Source organism: Scleropages formosus, chromosome 4, assembly GCF_900964775.1.
Source record: "Scleropages formosus chromosome 4, fSclFor1.1, whole genome shotgun sequence".
NCBI lineage: Eukaryota > Metazoa > Chordata > Actinopteri > Osteoglossiformes > Osteoglossidae > Scleropages > Scleropages formosus.
The window spans coordinates 29,987,425-30,007,796 of record NC_041809.1 but is presented as its reverse complement, the minus strand read 5'-3'; the positions used below and the strand labels follow the sequence as shown (position 1 = coordinate 30,007,796).

Sequence of the window (20,372 nt, the reverse complement as noted above, 5' to 3'; positions counted from 1 at the left end):
GTTTTTGTGGAGCCTTCAGCACAGCTTGGAGGTTTTTTCCCCCCCCCAACACATTTCTAGTGAACACATACAGCATGAGGTTCTCTGTTTCTACACATAACATTTATATACATAAACAAACCTAGATTCTTGCAGTACACTACAATATATACAGTCCACATATATGATTAGCATTTTAATACATTACGACGCAAGGGTTCCATTAATGGTGTCAAGAAATAATTTAATATATTAATTTACCTTTGAAGTAAATAAATAGTTGTTTTTTTTAATAATTTACAGACAACCGTTGTCGGGACCAATAATTTCCAGAGGATCTGCTTAACAGGACTGTGGTGTAAAACTTAAACTGCACTGACATGCAGACAGAGACTGAAAGATATTAAAACGATAAAAGGAAAGTTAAAATTAACAGAGGATTACAATGACGTTTGCGTGTAGCGTTGCTGTGCGCAGGGTTGCGTGCGTCGAACGCTTGCGCTGCGGTATCGGGATGGTTTCGCACCCTCCGAACACTAGAGGGCGCTACGTGCCAACGCAAAGCGTCGACGACAGTTCGCGTAACTGTAAATGACAGTGACGTATTTAACAATATAGGCCCAACTTCCGAGAGGAGAGCAGCGGACGGATACAATGGGAGCGTCCGTGTACGAGCAGCGCTTCGGTTAGCACGACGAGAGGGAAAAAAAAGAGACAAACACGCACATTGAAATTTGAAAATACTGTCTAAATACAGGTAACTTACACCAACGCACAGTGAGCTGAGGGGGTAAATGTTGTTATATAAATGTATTTCTGTGCAGAAACCACCGTTCTTGGTCTGTTTTTTTCTCGTCAGCTAATCTTCCTTGGCTTGCTTGGTTGCTCTGTCTGTGTCAGTGTAGTGTCACGTCAGAAATCATAACTTCAATATTTGAGGAAAAGATGGTGATGACGGTGATGGCGATGATAGCGGGGCTGTGCGCTCGGCCTCTTCTTCCTCAGAGAACCAGGCCTTCGTCGACCAGCTTTGTGAAACACCCAGCAGCTGAGCTGATCACCATTTTGGACCTGTCCGTGGCGTCATTAAATTTATGGTGCTTTTCGCTGGCATTTCGCACTTTGTACAACGCGGCACCAACTTAAAAGCAATTAATATTTCCAAATTCGGTTTACTTTGTCGGTTTTTGACGAGTAGCTCCACAGAAACGGGACCCAGGCTTCGGTAAGGGAGCTGGACAAGTTTTGCTGTCTTTCTCTGCTGCCAACGCAGGGGCCATTTTGTTTGGTGGTTAACTGCTTAAGAGCAACTTTAGTAATTGAAATGTTTCGACTTGTTCAAGACGCATGTAGGACACATCTTTGTCATGTAAATGTCCAGTCCTGTGTCATGATGATGTCGCAGGCAGAAATGCCCCCCCCTCCCCCCCACGTGCAACGTCCTGTTCACAAAGAGACCCTCCTCTGTCCTGTACTGTCCATCTGTTCGCAAATGATAGGACAGAATCTACTGAAAAGCAACATGTTTAGTCTGCATGTACTATTTAATTGTTTTTATTTTTTTTCCTTCCACTCCCCAAATCCTGCTGTTCTCCACAGTCCGATCTTTGACAGTGGCCCTGAGTCCCGCCTGAGCGGCCATGGAGAACGTGGACGGGTCCAAGGGCAGCGCGGGTGGCAGAGACCTTTCCGACGCCCAGCGCCGGAGACACCTGGGCCGGCTGGACCGGGAGGAGGCCTTCTATCACTTTGTCAACAACTTAAGTGAGGAAGACTACCGCCTGATGAGAGATAACAATCTTTTTGGAACACCAGGTAATACATTTATGTTACTTCATTTAGCAGATGCTTTTCTCCAAAACGACTCCAACGAACACTACGTAGTGTTACCGGCCCTCACCTTATTCACCCAAGGCGATTTACGCTGCAAGGGACACTACTTACAGTGGGTCACTCATCCATGCATCAGTGGAACACGCTTTCTCTCTGTCACTCAGTCACACACACACTATGCGTGACTTTTTGGGTCATCAGTCCACCTGAACAGCATGTCTTTAAACTGTGGGAGGAAATCGGAGCAAACCTTCGCAGACACGCTACTTGCTGTGCCACCGTGCCGCCCATACTCAAGTATACTTACATGGGGCTGAGTTTGTACCTCTCTTTGTGCTCCTGTGGTGGTGTCAGATTTTTTTTTTTTTTTTAAAAATCTTTTATTTCTTTTGTTCAGATTTTTTCTCCTTCATTTGAGTGTCAGCCAAGGTAACTATGCAGATGTTTCTTTAAGTGGACTTTCATTATGCAAGCACTTGATTATTAATCAAAATCCCTCTGTTCCTAAAGTTTGCAAATCCCCCCCGAAGCCTTCGGTGTTTTCTAAGCAGAGGGCTGTAGTAGGAAAGTCTTTCTTTGTGGTGTGACAGTTCTCCCCAAGAATTCAAGAACTAACACCTTCAGGTCGTCTAGCCTACATAGTTTTATTAAACGCAAATTAGCCTGAGAACAGCTGAAGACCACAGATCCATTTCTGTCCCAGGACAGCAGAAGGGAATGTAATTTTGGAGCAACCATTGGCCAAGTGCCGTGCCAGAAGGTGGCATTGAGTGAGGTGGTGCTCTTCCTGGTAAGTGTGGCAGTTTTCAGTGCACTCCTGTGTGTCTACTTCACATGGAGAATTGCTGGTACACCTAGTGCGCTAGGTGTAGAAATTTTCTTCTTTCCCCAAATGTAAAAAATTAATCTCAAATAAGCCTTGTGATATATCAAAGCCAAAACTAAATAGTTTGGCCTTCCAAAGTAACTATTGGTTTCTTAACTTCAGGTAATTGTTTGTTTATTTCTGTGGAAATGACCCTGACATTACTTTTTTGTTTCAGGTCAGTTTTCTCAGTAGCTTCTACTTCTGGTTCTGGAATAATATGTACCCACACAACATGTGTGCCATTTTTCCTCTGTTCTGCTTTTGTGTTAATTCTCCTTGGCCAGTTTACTTCACAGTGAAATGAATGGCATTGCAGTTGGGGAAACAACTTGCATCATGGAAACTGGACCCTTTTTAGATGAGTATTTCTCAACTTGATTTTTCTTTACAGGTGAGATAACGGAGGAGGAGCTGCTGCGTCGCCTGCGGCAAGCTAAGGATGGACCTTTACAGCCAGACATCCATGAAAATAGTGGTATGTTTATATGTATATTAAAAATACAGTAGGCCTTTTTATCTGTTCATTAAAATTATGCAGTAGTTGACGTTGCCATAAATGATATTCTAAAATGAGGAGGAATTAATTTGTTTAGGTTAGTGTCCTAATAGTGTCTGGTGACTGCAAAATCTGAAATAGCCTACTTATTTCCTTAACATTTTTAAGGCTTTACTCCTGTCATGCAAAAAATTTTAAATTAAATCAATGCAAATCTCCCTGTGTCAATACTGTAAAGGGTTTTACAACATCATTCTTTAAAACCAGTGTTTAAAATATTGTGATGTTGGACAAATGCAAAGTTCTCTAAACGGCATGTCTTTCTGAATTTCAGTGCTTTGATTAAGGTTAATAACAAAATTATGGCTAACCTGCTGTTACTTGCATTATTTTGTTTTAGTAAAGGCTGTAAAACTACATTTTGAAATATTTTAATAGGGTCAGACAGCCAAGAGGATGGTTCAGATGGTGACTCTTCTCTTCTGGGTTGGCTTAACTCCATGAGACAGACTGCAAATACAGCACGGAGTGGTTATCAGGGTAACCAATCATGGAGGGCTGTGAGTCGGACCAACCCAAGCAGCGGTGTCATCCGCTTCAGCCTAGAGATCAACGTAAACCGCAACACACAGCAGCAGGCTGATGCAGGAGAGCAGCAAGGAAGGGAAGGGGCGATGGAAGTGCCCTCTAGTGAGCCAGAGATGTTAATGGAAGAATCAAGTGACTCGTCTGCGTCATCTGTAACCGAGGCGGCGACTCCCACAGAGGAGATGCTGTTTGAAAGGCTGCTGCGTGGAGGGCGAAGGCGAGCCAGGAGCCGCAGTCCAGAGCAGAGCTGGACAAGGCCACGTAGAGATGGAAGTCCCTCTTCCCTGACATTGAATCAGACAGAGGGACTGCCCCAGGCCCGCCATGAGCATGCCTTTCCCAGACTTGACCCCCGCCTAGAAGCTGGGGATCATGCCCAGTTCAGGACCCAGGAGCAGCTTAGATTCAGACACAGCTCTGTGGAGCCCGAGGTTCTCCTCGGAGTGGTACCAGAACCTGTCCCTGCCCCTCAAATGACAGATGACCCAGGGGCGCAGGTTGAGGAAAATGACACATCTGGCCAGCGACCACCCACCATCATGCTTGACTTGCAGGTGCGCCGGGTGCCAGCGGGAGAGCCCAGGCAGCAGGATGGCATCGCTAGCCGCACCCGCTCTCGATATCAGGCCTCTGATGCCTCACCACACGAGAGCAATCACACTGACTTTCAGCATGCCTTCTCGCGCTCGGATCAAGCAGGGGTTCGCACCTATGTTAGCACCATCCGTATCCCTATCCGACGTGTTGCTGACACCAGCCAAAGTGAAAGTACTTCCATAGAAACAACAGTCCAGCAGATGCTAATGGGTTTTGGTGAGCTCAGCTATTTAATGGACTCTGTGGACCCTGACTCCAGGCAATCAGCTGGTCCATCCAGAAGCCCTAGTATGGTAACTTCTGCCTCAGCAAGTGATGTTGTTGCTGCGATGTCAGCTGCTTCTGGCAGGGGTTCTAGACCTGAAGAGCCGCAGACACAGGACAGAGAGAGAGAGGTCACCCCAGTAGCCCCTGCCACCAGTGGGCCCCGGGAACCTATCAGCTCTCTTCCCTTCCTGCGACTAGCCCATTTCTTTCTGCTCAGTGGTGACATCGAGGAGCAGCCTAGAGGACTCACTAAGGAGCAGATTGACAACCTTTCCATGCGCAACTATGGGGACAGTGATGCTCTGAAAACCTGCAGTGTGTGTATCATGGAGTACTCTCAAGGCAACAAACTGCGCAAGTTGCCCTGTTCCCATGAGTACCATGTCCACTGCATTGACCGCTGGCTGTCTGAGAACTCCACCTGCCCTGTTTGTCGCAGAGCTGTTCTTGGGTCAAGCAACCGAGAGAATGTGGTTTAACCAGTCTAAGTAATCATGGTAGCGTTGGCCACAGTAGCCCTCCAAGGAAAGATCCCCAAATCACTTTTCACCATAGTTTCTAAATGGAATGCTTGGGACAATATTTGTGGGCTCATGAAACCAGTGTTTAAGACTTTTTTTGTTTTTCTTTGCTTTTCACCCTCTGTAAAATTCTGACTAAGGTTTGCTTTGGTCATCTACAGTATATCAATTTATAAAGAACAATTTCATTTATGGAATCATGAATAAAAGAAATCAAAATCATGGCTGAGTAAGGGTTCCTTTAACTGTTGAATGATGTTACAAGATTCAAAGTATCATGCTAATTATTTTGAAATTGTCCCCTTTAACTGTCATACGTAACAATACAGATAACATAATTTGTTACAAGAAAAGTTATGCACATTCCTACATTGTCTGTCCAGAGTTGAAGTGTGAAGTTGCCTCTTTGATCCACATTAAAATGTTATGAGAGATTAAAAAACCAAACTTGGATTGGTTAAACATGTTAAGTGGTGTGATGTTACAGATGTATTATGTAAAAGTAATTTTATGCTGATGTTTAACATTGCTTTTTGATGACAGAACTTACAGTAGATGTTCAGCATATGGTAAATTCAAAGGCTGAATCCACCTGAGAATCACAATTTATTGTATTTGTTAGAGTACTTCTACTGCAATTACATAGCAGTTATGGTTTTATCCTTTAAATACTGGTTAAAAATGTATACATAATATATACACATACGTAATATCTAAAAGATGCCAACTTCTGTATTTGTGTGTACATGGTTTCCCACTTTGTTTGCAGAAGCCCTACTAATGTCCCATTGCCAACCCCTGTTATCTGTGACTATTAATCTCAGGACAAATGAGCCATCTCACAGAAACAGCAGATTATTGAAGGCTGTTATAGATTTGTACAGTAAATGTATAAAGGTGCTTTTAGCTGAAAATATTACAATGGAGTTCTGTGTACAAAACATTGTCATTTTGGAAACTTTTCTTCCAAATTTGAGTTTGTAAACATAGGAAGATAATGCGTTGGAAATTCCTTATTGTGTATTTGCATGCCTTCTTTCCTGGAATGTTGGTGCTATAGTTGGATGTGTAAATGACAAAGAATTATGTATTTTTTTTCTTCTGCAATAAATACTGAAATATGGATAAGAACTGTTGCAGAAAGTGCTAATTTCTAATGATAAACTTATTAGCATAATATTCTAAAGAAAGTGGTATTGTCCCTTGGCATGTTTATTGTAAAGTCAGCTTTTGAGGTGACTGAATAAAACCATGTACTGTGCAGACATTATGTAAAATAAGATGTTGAGGGTTGAAGTAGAGTGTCTGAGGAAAAAATGTAATAGTTTTTGTCTGTTCAAAAGAAGGCTCTATATGGAACTGTTCATGCACAAGAATAGCAGTATAGACAGTATAGTACCCTGTGGAGGGTCCGGTATGTTCTTACATGTCTTGAGGATAGCCTGCAGACCACCGGCACTGGCTCCGCTGGACAAGCGGTTGATGGAAAAGGAAAATAGTGAGATTTTGCTATTGTTGTTCCAGCTTTTGTCCTGTGGGTGGCAGCAGTGTTCATTATGTTGGGCTTGGCAAACATGAAATTTCAGCCAAATATACCCAAAATAAAAATCACTTTATGGAGAGTTGGGTTGAGTATATTATACGTTTCCTTTTATGTTTCTACAATCAAATGATGCATATTTCCTGTCATGAAATATTAATTTCTTAAAATTATACATATATGAAAAGTTTCCAAAAAGACCTTTTGTCACAGAAGAATGCTTAGAACTCGCTGGCTTGACTTACAGATAATGTTGAGTTTGGATTTAAGGCATGTCCAGCATTGATGTTTTTCAAGGACAAATGTCTCAATACCTGTAATATTTTTCTTCACAGCTCTACCCTTTGTGGAAGAAGTTTTGCACAAACCAACTTAATAAAAGACAGGACAAAGGTTTGCTAGTGGTATCCTTTACTTCGAACAAAGGGAGAGTCCTTCGCTCACAACAGAGGTGAGGGAGTCTCTCCGAACAACAAAAATTCTTACAATTTATAAGAGTTGAAGAAACTTTCTGAATGTTCAACGCATCACCAGTTCATGGTACACATTTCATTTGCTCTAAGGTTGTTTACTTGCTTCCTATAAGTTCTTTGCTCACTGCTACATATCTTCACGCAGCGGAACGTTCCTTACCAACTAAAAATAGGCCTTTTCTTAACAGCTTGGTTACAACTTCTTGTTTTCTGCTTTGCGCCTAATTTACATTACCAACACATTAAGTAGTGACACTGCATCTGCTGTTATCTACACATTGCACCATTTGTTCCACACCCAACAATTCTTTCTACCTTGCATAGAAAATTAGACATAAAATGGTACATTTTTTAACTTTTCCTCCACACCTGACACAAAAAAGAGCTGCACTGAGTTGTCAAATCAACATTTTATTGAGGTTTAAACAGTTATAGTATGTCTTGCTAACTGAACACTTCAGCATTTTGGACTTGATCATGGATCATGATCATAATATGGATGCTGTGGTGTGCCTAAAGTTAAGTATCAGCCTGGTTCATCATTTCATCAGCAGATCAAATATTTTGTCTTCTACCAAATATGGCCCTTTTGTTCTTCTTCTTCCTCAGTAGGTGTATCTTTAATGGAATCTGTTTCCACACTATCAGATGAAATGCTAGTCAGAAGGGAAGTATATTAGACTGTTGAGTCACTCACTGTTGAGAAGTGCTTGTCTTGGTCATGGTGTGGAGCCTATTGCAGAAGCATAGTGTGCTACTTGAAACATGATATACCCTTGGCAGAGAGCCAGTCCATTGCAGCGTAGCCACACACAGTCACTCTAACTCCATGGGAAGTGTAGAGTCACCAGTCTGAGCTAAACGCGAGTCTTTGGACTGTGGGAGGAAACCAGAGCAGCCGGGAGAAAATCCACATGAAGACAGGGAGAACATGCAAAGAACTCCACGCAGACTGAGCAGTGCCTGTAATAGAGTTTTGTTTCTGCACACCATACCTCTCTGCAATACTCTCTTCACGTACAAATATGGAAATAGTCAGCAGGCCGTTTGCTCAACAGGGTATTGTGGCACATGCTAACTACGGAGAAGAGGTTATGTCCCAATGTTTTTGGTTTTGCAAAAGCATTCCTGTTGCACGCGTGCTCTAAATGCTGGAGATCTCTAACAGAGCAGTTAAACTTCTGTCTCTTCTTGTTTTAATGCAAGTAAGTTGGCCCAGCTTTCAGACCGTTCTGAGTTAACACGTCACTATTACAAATTTACCAGTTTGAGCTCACTTCAGTTGCATGTCATAATTTTATTCCAAATATGTCATATAAATCAAAGTATTTTACACAGTTTTCAGTGCATTATAATTTTCCCCAGCTAATCTGGTAAAGGGGGGGTACGACGGCGCAACGGGTTTGGCTGGTCTTGCTCTCGGGTTCGAGTCCCGCTTGGCGTGCCCCGCGACGGACTGGCGTCCCGTCCTGGGTGTGTCCCCTCCCCCTCCAGCCTTACGCCCTGTGTGTTGCCGGGTTAGGCTCCGGCTGGCTGCGACTCCACTTGGGACAAGCGATTTCAGACAATGTGTGTGTGCGTAATCTGATAAATATTGAAATGTGGCAGGCTGGAGCCCTGGTCACACTCCTGTCACCATTGCTGATTTGGAGAGAAAAGGTTTGGCAAATACAGTCAAATGAAAGATTATCTTAAGAGGGACTTGAGGAAAGAAGTGTGGATCTGCGTCGGTGATTGTAATTTTTTCACGAGTTTTGTTGATTTTCTGCCGAAAGCTTTTGCGTTCGCACACACCTGCACACCACGCAAACGTCACACTGACGAGGCGTTACTACAGTTTCTGAAAGCAGCACCTTACTCCAAGGTACCACATGGTGAACTCAGGACCTTCTAGTGAACTGTTGAGCTAGACCATCATACTACCAGCTACCGTTGTAGATATGAAAATTGTTTCCCAGGTTAAGAAGTGTGGTGCAAAAATACATAAGATTTCGGACATGACCAGAAGTGGTTGGGGGTTTGGGGTGCGGGGAGTCAGTGAATGAGTTCAGGAAAGACGCTCCGGCGGTAACACGAAGTGTGAGCTGTGACCGACTTGTATGCTTCTGAGAGGGCAGTTTGGTGAAGAGATGACTGCTGATTCCGTAGTTTTTAATCTATAATTTAGATGGACATTTCTTGAGTTTTTAAAGCAGACTGAAAGTGCAATAAATTAACCCAGTATCAAGTTTTAATCTGTTAACAGAAGAGATGTCTTATAGGCCTGTTAATTGTTTTCCTTTAACGTTGATACTGAAAGACTGACTAGTACTTTGTGTAGGCTTAGTATTTCTTTTAGTAAAAAATCAGATGTATAGAAGTGCCTCTAAAGAACTATAGTGACTAAAGGCGACTAAAGGTCACCTAATGTGTTTATTAAATTACTATACACAGTATGAACACACTACAGAGCAAGTTTAGAAAAGATAAATTCAACATGACAGTTTGTGCAAGGGATTTATTCATATTCTAGGATTGTTGATCCAATTAATTTAATTAAAATATTAGGTATTCAATTATAATTGTATTCTTTCATCGATTAAAGTCAAAACCTCTTCACCCCAACTCTATCACCACCGGCAGAAGCAGAACCATTGATATATTGCACTACGACAAAGTTAGGATATCAAAAAAATCATTAACTTCCTAAACATACCCATCTAATGCCTGAGCAGGCAATGTTTCACATTAAAATTAATATTACACATTTTTTAATAAGATTTATAATGTTGTTTCTCCAGGGCTGAACTACACCGGCTCATCTTCTTCTTTGACTGGGGCCAGTGCATGGGAGTTGCTGGCTGATGCCTGGGTGACTTCCTGTGTCTCAGGATATATCTCCACATTGACTTCTGGAACATCTGGTATGAAGGTAGGGTTCACCTGGCCCACAATGTGTTTCTTCTGCACTTCATCAAATATCTGCAACACCTTCAATGGTCAGATAAGACAAAAACCGTGTGGGTGATATATTTGCAATAAGAAAGGACAGAAGATAGACAAGAGTATCAGAAGACTAAGTGAGGGAAGTACCTGTGATTTTGGAATGACGCCCACTCGGAAAAAACCAATACGACCGCTTTCGATTTTTGTGCAGTCTACTACTGTGGAAGCAATATTCTCAGGAGAAGGGCCATCGCAAAGCACTCCATCCACCTGGAAGGAATTGGGAGGGGGTGGGATAAAAATGACAGCTAAAGAAGTAGGTGGAACTCCTTAATGCACACTTTAAAAACAAAAGCTGAAACTGTACAACTATAAATGTATAAAAGCCTAGTCACACATACAGTTTGACCTCACCTTATCCCCCAACTTTGCATAAACCTGGTTGTGATGTGTTGTATCAGCCTCTCCTGTAGGATTTGCGGACATTGTAGCAATGGGCCCCACCTAAAAACAGTGAATATTGTTTGGCTGGGCACAACATAGTTTCTGAAGGCCAGGCAAAGTTGCTCGAAATCTGTACCTGATGCTGGTCTAAAAATATGGCACCTACAACGGTGAGCATGGTACCCTACCAGATCCATGAGGTGTGTGGCAACGGTGCAGTCTGGGTTTCGGATGGCAATACTCTGCGGAGTGCCAATGTACTTTGCTGAACCTCCCAGTCCAAAGCAATCCATCCAAGGGCCTATGACAAGATAATCCAAAAACATACTTGGATTTCTAACTCCATTAAGGAGATAACAAGGTACAAGATGGCATGAAATAAGGTCCACGCTTAATATAGATGCAAATAATTCAATGGTATGAATAGCTTTGGTAGAAAGATCAACCTGAAATGCTTCAAAAGTTTGAGCAATGTTGGGTGGAAAGGTCAAAATCTCCAATGTGGGCTTCTACCTCTGGGGATGACCATGCTGATGGAGGATGGCCAAGCAGCTTCCATAAAGTCCCAGAGAACAGGGTTGATCAGGTGTTTAGCTGGTTCCAGCTGCTTTATGCTGGAAATCCAAAGAGACATGGGGCGATCCTGGGCGTGCACCTTGGCTCTGCAATGAAAAAAGAAAGCAGATGCAGTCCATGCTGAATCATGATTTATAGTGATCACCAGAGCACAAAAAGGCGGTTAGAACAACTCTCATGGATCCCGTCATACCTGATGACAAAGGACTCACCTGTAAGCCTTCTCTACCGCATCAGGTCGATTGCAAGCTGCCACAAGCACATAAACAGTGTCTGTCGGCATCCCACACGTTCCACCATTTTTCAGAATATCTGCCAATGGAAGCACCGCCAGTTATACAAAATAGTTTTTAGAGGGAGTTGAACTAAGCAACTGTAGTCGAGATTCATCCTACCTGCAATTTGCTGTACAGCGGTAGCCTTCCTGGCTGGCACATGTGGACAACTGTCCCTACCACCACCAAAGCCACTCAACTTGATGAATGGGTCACCCAGGGGTATCTGTGGGGTCTGGAAATTACTGTTGAAAAGGTTTGCAAAGAAGCAGTAGAAGCTGACCATGCCAAAAATAATGGTTACCACAAGGTCATAGCCTCCGGGCAAAGCATTCATTGCATCTAGTAGGAAGCTGATGATGATGAGCTGAAAAGTAAGTGCATAAGCAAACCAAGCTTTGCTAAGGAAAATGGCACCAACTGTCACAAAGCAGTTGAACAGAATGAAGCAGATTATGCCAACAGCAACATTGAAGCCACGCTCCGTGCCGTAAAGACCCCCATAGCGCATCAGGCCCCACACGGTCCACATGATTCCATACAAGGTAAAGGCAGTGCTCTCTAGTGTCTTACCCCGGGCAAAGGCCACCGAACCACACAGCAGTTGCAGGAACCCACCACACACTACAGCCCAGGGTAGGACCAGCACAGTGAGCGGCCCTTCAGGGCTCACAGTGGCCGTGACAGCAAAGGCCGACAGCGCACTGCAGGCATAGCCTAGCACCTCGGCATCAGCATATTTGGAGTAGCCCAAGTACGGGGCATGCAGGTCTTTGTCATGGGGCCGAAGCACAAATCGGCTGTTGCGACTGAGGAGAGTCTTCAGCAGGCCTTCTCCTGTAGGCAACCTCCACGGGGAAGCCATGTTGTGTAGACTCACCAAGAACATTAGGGCAGATGCAAAGAAGATTGCTGCTTGCACACCCTGCGCGCCACTCTGGAAGAATGCCCGTGGCTGAGCTGCAATGGCGATGCAGTAGGCCACGTAAAATAGCTGATATAACCCATCCATAAGGCTTTTCTGAGTACTGAACAGGGCTAGGAAGAAGAAGAGTATGGAGAACACGATGGGGACTGGCTTGGTGGTGTAGGGAACCTGCCCAAAGTTGCTCAGCAGGACACTGTACCCCTCTGCAAATTTAAGAACCGCGGTGAAGCCATAAAAAGTGGCAGCCAGAGTGTCCATGGCACGGTAAGACAGGATGCTCACGCCCAACTGGAAGACGCCTGCTGTCCACAACCACGGCACCAGACCGACTGAAAGGTGTGGCACCACACCCAGTAGCGGACAGGCCAGCACACATGCTGAGAGCAGGTTCATCAACAGCCCCACAAGCACAGCATCGTTGCGCTCCTGAGCCTGGGAGGGTGTCAGCTTGCTCTTTTTCTGGAGGGCGGTTCCAGGGAGCTGAATCCTACGTTTGGTGATGTAGCGAAGAAGACGCCCACTGCCAAAGTAGGCCCCCAGCAAGCACACCAGGAGGTAGTTGGCAGCAGTGGCACCGTGACCAAAGCTGGCATGGTAAAGTGAAACAATCTGGTGGGCACAAGCTATGCTGATGGCAAACGCAGTAACGGAGAGGACCACCTCTTTCTGAAAGACCCCCACAGCGCCCAGAATGAGTAAAGCTACAGCACAAGCAGCTAGCCCTGGCACCAGAGCCACCCTGAGCTCTACACTGTCGTTGATCACCCCCACTCCAGCTAGGATGTGCACAAACCCTGAGCCAAACCAAAGAGCAGATACAGCCAGGCAAAGAGAAACAAAAAGTGGCGTGTGGGACAAACATCGCCGAACTCCTGAAAAGAGGGAAAGATAGAAGCGAAAAAAATTAGGATGAGGTTGAAAACGTTTTTTTTTTTTTTTTTTTTTTTTTTTTGATGGATTATTTTAAGGTTATACATCAGAACTTTTAAAACAAGTCAGTATAAGGCAAAACAGGCAAGAAAATTAAAAGCTACAGTTTCCTAGTAAGAATGATGTGTGCAACCTTGTTTTTCCCCTTTTTATTGCAAAATCCTAGTGTCAGATTTTATCACCTAAACCAAAAAGCAGAACCAGTTGTCTGGCAATTGCTAAACAGTGAGACACACACACACACACACACACACACACACACACACACACACACACATTTTCAGAACTGCTTGTCCCATACAGGGTCGCGGGGAACCGGAGCCTACCCGGCAACACAGGGCGTAAGGCCAGAGGGGGAGGGGACACACCCAGGACGGGACGCCAGTCCACCGCAAGGCACCCCAAGTGGGACTCGAACCCCAGACCCACTGGAGAGCAGGACTTGGTCCAACCCACTGCACCACCGCGCCCCCCACAACAGTGAGACACTTCCCCAGTATAAAAGTATTGCCAAATTAATGCCAGGGATACGCTCTCAGTCGCTGAAAATTGCCCGCTAACCACTAACCACTGACATGACTGGGTTAAATGCCACCGTTGTGACATACTATTATTGTACGTTTGGGTGACGAACGTACGAAATATAGCTATTTTAGTTTAGGTTTGAGGGGGTGCGGTGGCACAGTGGGTTGGACCAGATCCTGCTCTCCGGTGGGTCTGGGGTTCAAGTCCCGCTTGGGGTGCCTTGCGACGGACTGGCGTCCCGTCCTGGGTGTGTCCCCTCCCCCTCCAGCCCTACGCCCTGTGTTGCCGGGTTAGGCTCTGGCCGACCCCGTATGGGACAAATGGTTCAGACAATGTGTGTGTGAGTTTACATTTGCTTAAGTAGCATTTTATAAAGTAAAAATGAGCATCAGAGCTGTAAAATGAATTAAAAAAAAATACCAAAATATCTATGACATACAGACGTGTGGCCCAGTTGTGACCGTATTATTTAATGGACTGGAGGAGTAAAAGAGGAACTTTTTATTACCCCCGGCAGTGTAATATTACAAATATTTTCAGCCGGACACAAAACATCTTCAAAATTCCCTGGACGCAATTTAACATCAACAGAACTCTGAATTTTGAATTTTGAAGATATGTCTGATTTGCCAGACTTAATAAAAGTAGCAGTCCAGTAATTCCCCTCAGTGTAATGAATGCAAATAGCAATGAAAAATGCACCCACTAACACTCTGTTCATTTTCTGGAAATGTGTCGAGTGTGTCCGTCATTCATTCGTTCATTCATTCATTTAGTGCGTTCGTTTGTTTGTTCATTCATTCACTGTAACCGCTTCCCCGTTGCGGGGTCACGGTGGTCTGCAACCAATCCCAGAAGCATAGAGCAGAGGCAGAATGTTCTCTGGATAGGATTCCAGTCCATCGCAATCACACACTCACTGACTCGCACATATGCACTCTACAGGCAGCTTAGACTAATCATTTTCCCTGAAATGCATGTCTTGGGAGTGTAGGAAAAACTTACAATCTGAACACACAGCCAGGGCACTGTTAAGCACCAGCACTACCCGCTGCACCATTGTGCCACCTCAGATAAGTGCTTTTCCGTGCAAATACGGTGTTTTACCTGTGTAAGCCAGCAGAACTGCAATGATCAGAAGGAGCGCACCGAGGGCGGTATCAGGAATGAGGGTGTTTCCGGACGCATGGGCATAGTTGTTCACCATCAGCAGTAGAGACCCTCGGGGAAAAAAAAAAAAGAAAATTCTCAGATGGCGCATGTTCTCACAAGGTCATCACTAACAGAAATATAAATCACAAACCAAAGTTTCGTGATCTCGCTAGGATTCCTTAATTCAACGAAGCATGTCTAGAGTTGGAAATGCCTTTTGCGTTCTTCAGGTTGTTAGAGAATACCGTACATCACAATCTGACAGGTAAATCAGCATGAATGTCTGAGAAAATAAATTAAGTTCTTGTCATCAATAATACTTTGTGATTCTTCTGCTTAAATTTCAGTGACTTCTTGCAAGGATTTACGAAATCATAAGAAATAAATAAAAATGAAAAATGCTTTGTGTACTAGTACTTTTCATTATCAATGCAAACAGTATTTTTCAGTAATCCATGCTGAAAACGTGTTTGTATGTAATATGAAAGTCCCTCCAGAACGTCTGAAATTATTTCAATACAATCTGCATTACTCGATTTTGTTTACTGATTTTCTTCATCGTTTCTGATTTAAACGGCTGCGTGTGAATTTTGACAGAAAGCAATCATTGCAGTATAACTTTATACTATGTGAACAATTAACAGTATCACATTTTTTTGAAAAAAATAGTTTGTTAAAATGTCATTGTTAGGAATGACATAGGAAGAAATGTATATTTTCAGTCTTACCCCCAGAAATCCCCAAGACACCGACAGAGAAATGGAGGGACTCAATTTCCACTCGGGGTTCTGCCATCTTATATCGAACATTTGACTGTCCTCTACAACAAACTACTGATCACTGAAGCATAACAGTGTAACTCCCTTGTACTGACACACACACACACAGAGAGAGAGAGAGAGAGAGAGAGAGAGAGAGAGAGAAAATTTGGACATGTTGGGCAAGATACTCTTGAACACTTCAGCGGTTCAGGGGACGAGAGCACTGAAAAGTGCACACACACACATTTTCAGAACCGCTTGTCCCATACAGGGTCACAGGGAACCGGAGCCTACCCAGTAACACAGGGCGTAAGGCCAGAGGGAGAGGGGACACACCCAGGACGGGACGCCAGTCCGTTGCAAGGCACCCCAAGCGGGACTCGAACCCCAGACCCACCGGAGAGCAGGACTGTGATCCAACCCACTGCGCCACCGCACCCCCCTCACCAGAAAAGTGTAACTGCAAGCTTTTTTAAATTCTTTGTAAAGGTCAGCAGGGGTGTGGTGGTGCAGTGGGTTGGATCAGGTCCTGCTTTCTGGTGGGTCTGGGGTTCAAGTCCTGCTTGGGGTGCCTTGTGATGGACTGGTGTCCTGTCCTGGGTGCGTCCCCTTATTCCCTATATTGTCGGGTTAGGCTCTGGCTCCCCATGACCCCAAATGGGACAAGCGGTTTAGACTGTGTGTGTGTGTAATGGTCAAATGCTTGATAGAACAATGTGATGTCTACTACTCCATCCTCTTATTGGTGAAAACGGATGTTGTTTATCCACGCGACTCTTACATAAAAATTTTATGATGTCTCGGACACCTTTAAAATAGCAGTTGTCTGAATTTTTTAATATAACAGTGTTCAGTTAAAGACAGGATTTCCCAGAACTGACATGCAGAAAGAAGAATCTGAGATTCCAACTGGAGGTAATTAAGAGTCAAAAACAAAGTCATGAATGTAAGTCTGAAATGAACAGAACTTTATGAATTAAAACTCAAATTTGCTACACGAGATTTTAGCAGTTCTGTGTCAAGTAAGTAAGCAACAGATAAACAATCGGATGATGATAAGGAAAGATATATGGGCAGCATGGTGACAGAGCACCTGCGTGGTGTGAGAGGACATGGGTTTGATCCCCGCTCAATCTGGGTGGAATTTGCACGTTTTCCCCGTGTCTGCTCTGGTTTCCTCCCACAGTCCAAAGATATGCTGTTCGGGTTCCCCAATAGTGTGTGAGTGACAGAAAGAGTCTGTTCCACTGATGTATGGATGAGTGACCCAGTGTAAGTAGTATATCTACCAGTGTAAGTTACTGTGGTGAATAAGGTGTGTGGGCTGGTAACACTACATAGAGTTTGTTGGAAGTTGCTTTGGAGAAAAGTGTCTGTGAAATAAATGGATGTAAATTTATATCTTATCAAGTTGTTTGTTAGTAGGTTTAATTCATACTCTATGGTTATACGGTTTATTTACATTCATTGTCCTCAATATAAAGCAAATATATGCGATATGTTACGTAGATGAGAAGCCCAAAGGGGAAAAGTATAATGTGTGGGAAGAGGACACTCACACTGCTCGTGATGGCATCAGCCAGCTGAGTAAACTACATCTAGCAGGAACAGAGGCTCTTTTTTCCAGGGAGTTATGATGTCACTTCAGACAGATTCACATCATTGCCAATAAACCTAATATTTTTTGCATTGCCAGACTAATGGCATCTTCACTTCAAACAAAATTCCAGCCACTTCAACGCACAGGTGTCTAAAGATCAAGAGCTGCCTGTACACCAGCCAACTGAAGTTTATTCAGTTTATTTGACTATATTTAACAAAAAAACAGTCACAGAACCTTATGTAAAAAAGAGAAAGAGATATGAGTAAGGGTTGGATGAGTGCTACCGAATCAGCTGACTGTGATGTTTAGATTAATCATGAGACAAAAAGAACATACAAACTGGATCACTGTTTTAACACTGACAAATATGGTGATGAATATGATGACAAATATTCTCCACGATGAATTTAGGACATGTGATAAAACTGAAATCAAAACACTGTATTTTTTGTGTTCTGATTTTTTCAGGAACATGGGCTTAAAGCTGTTCGTGTATATAATAGAGACCCAGCAAGCCAAAATTAAGTCCTAGAGGGCCTATGTCCTTCGTTGATTAATTCCCACCAGTTTTTGAGTTTACGATGTATACTAAGTACACCTATTAAAATCACCAAATTTAACAATCACAGAATCACCATACCTTATTTCTTCAAAACAGAACACACAGCTGCAAACTAAGAAGTGCATAAATGCAGGGAAATTATATAAGTACTTGAATGTATTTATGCTGAGTCCACAATTTAAAAACAAAACTGGGACCAGAAACCCGTAACTTAATTTTCTTGTAATTCCAAAGTCACTCTTACCAAAAAGTTGCAGTCAGTAAAAACTGAATAATATCCACTTTTTAACCTCAGACAGGTATAATGCATAGAAAAGCTCTATTCAATCCATCCATCATGAAAGACAGGGTGCACAGCGAACATCCTGCCTTAAAATCCAGTGTAACACTTTTATTTCCTTACTTTTCTCCTTACTTTATTACTTTTATTACTGTCATTAACTTAAAACTAAATTAAAATTACAACTTGTTTAAAAAAAAAAAAACTTAAAATAAAAATGTGCTCCCATTCAGCGCCGTTGATCAATTCATCACATGAACGTGTCCAGCTCTCATCAGTTTCTGGATGCTTTCAACTTTATTACTACACAGTTAATAAAAGCTTATGAAAATTGATGTATTTATAGGTACGGTTATGTACAAATCTTGGCTGTAGTTGTAGGAGTTTTTATAACTTCTAAGTTCTGTTTGTTATCACCTCACTGGGTTTTTACTTTCTTTGGTCCTCCTGTCTGTGCCAATAGGTTCATATCTGCAGTTATGTAAGAACTGAAGAATGAGCTGAGCCATGTGGTGGTGCTGTTCGCTTTGAGTGTCAAAATTTAGCTTGAGGCATGACAATAAATAAATTAATTAATTAATTAAGAACCACAGCATCACAACAGACATGTGAACCAAACAGATTGAATATTACGCATACATAATGTATGTACAATATATGCACATAATACATGCATGGAATGTGCTTATTGTACCTTCTGCAAACCTGAGCAACTCGAATTATCATCAGTTGAATCTTGGTTACCTTGTCAAATCAGTAAGCAAGGTAGAGACACTCAATAGCATTTTAAAAATCAAATGTTGGTTATGTGTCTTATTGCGCTTGGCCAGTTACACCGCAGCACAGGCAGCAGTAGGAACGAGAAGGCCGTGTTGCTAAGATCACGTTGTGTGACATTTTCCAGAACAGCCACACTTCTCTGTCATTTTTAATTTGTTATTTTATTTGTAATCTGTTATTTTGTTGTTAATTTTAAACTAATCTAGGCATGTTAACAGAAACAAACCTCTCTTTTTTTTATTTATTAATTATTCTTCCCTTATTCCTCCCACAGGATGACACTAGGAAAAAAGGGAGATGAGAGCATAACCACACTAGGGAACACTGGTAGTGTAGTTGTCAACGCTGTTACCTTTGGACCCGGAGGCCATAGGTTTAAATCTGTGTCTAATCTATCTCTTAGTTCACAAACTAAGTTTACTTAAGAATCACGTGTCTGCAACTACGTCTCTCTTTTTCTTAATGTAATGCACAAATTGTATTTCTGAGTTGTGTGCGTCGCTTTGGAGAAAAGCATCTGCTAAACGAATAAATGTAAATGTAGTGTAAATCTCACCTCTGGCTATAGTACCCTTGAGGAGGGTTCTTGCCCTAAACTGCTTCATTAAAAGTTACCCAGCTGTCTAAATGGGTAAATAACTGTAGGTAGATTAACACTGTAAGTCACTTTGGAGGAAAGCCCCAGCTAACTAAGACATGTAAACAGGCAGCAGTGATTGCCAGACCCTGGTCTCTAAATTCTCTTCCTCTCCCTGTTGGTGAGCCTCCCAATCACTGAATACAGCATGATTTTTCTAACATTACAGATGAAGCTGGCATGGCTGTCAACAAGACACAAGGACGTGGCACAAAAAGATGGTTCGAATAAGTTTGCAGACGAAGGTTACATGGTTAGAAGACATAATGATAGTGTTAATGTGCTTGTAAAGATGTAAAAATCTTGGATAAGGTAAATATTTTGTAATATTAGTATTGTATATACCTTTTATTTAGATTTTTGACAAAAAATTCGGCGACGTGTTTTTCATTTGGCAGTACTTTTTCCCGTAAAAGTCGCTCTAATTTGGTCCCCTCAGAACAGGAATTCAAGTAATGGGGTGATTTTACAGAATGAATTCACCCCCTATGGGAGGGATGAGTGAATAGACAATTTGCATGTATATATTTCATACACTACCTCTTGTTTTCAATATCAAATGCAGTTGACCTTGTGGAGAGTTGTATCGTACAAAGGACAACTTGAGTGAAGTAATGAATGTATGTCATAGAGGAATTTTGATTTGGAACCACAAGATCAATATCTCTGTGAGGAGAAGCTCCTGGGACTGTCACTGTACTGTACAGACAATTCTTACATTCATTCAATGCTACACAACAACACAGTTCTGATATTCATTTATTTATTTAGCAGACTGGAGAGTGTGCTGGCACAACAGGTTTGGCCTGTTCCTACTTTCTGGTGGGTCTGG

General features: G+C 42.8%; 2 protein-coding genes across 2 annotated transcripts; one reads left to right on the top strand and one right to left on the bottom strand.

Moving 5' to 3' along the window:
• Nucleotides 1–605: 605 nt before the first annotated feature.
• On the top strand, nt 606–5,159 carry LOC108934055 (E3 ubiquitin-protein ligase RLIM-like). Its single transcript, XM_018751543.2, has 4 exons — nt 606–736; nt 1,579–1,794; nt 3,072–3,155; nt 3,615–5,159. Exons 2-4 carry the CDS (start codon nt 1,620–1,622, stop codon nt 5,105–5,107), a joined length of 1,752 nt encoding a protein of 583 aa, XP_018607059.1. The 5' UTR covers nt 606–736; nt 1,579–1,619; the 3' UTR covers nt 5,108–5,159.
• Nucleotides 5,160–9,648: 4,489 nt separating this feature from the next.
• Nucleotides 9,649–15,752, bottom strand: LOC108934227 (uncharacterized). Its single transcript, XM_018751791.2, has 9 exons — nt 15,646–15,752; nt 14,873–14,986; nt 11,503–13,182; nt 11,320–11,419; nt 11,045–11,193; nt 10,720–10,832; nt 10,502–10,591; nt 10,235–10,357; nt 9,649–10,132 (listed from the first exon to the last, which is right to left on the bottom strand). The coding sequence occupies exons 1-9, from the start codon at nt 15,710–15,712 to the stop codon at nt 9,950–9,952; spliced, it is 2,619 nt and encodes an 872-aa protein (XP_018607307.2). The 5' UTR covers nt 15,713–15,752; the 3' UTR covers nt 9,649–9,949.
• Nucleotides 15,753–20,372: the final 4,620 nt, after the last annotated feature.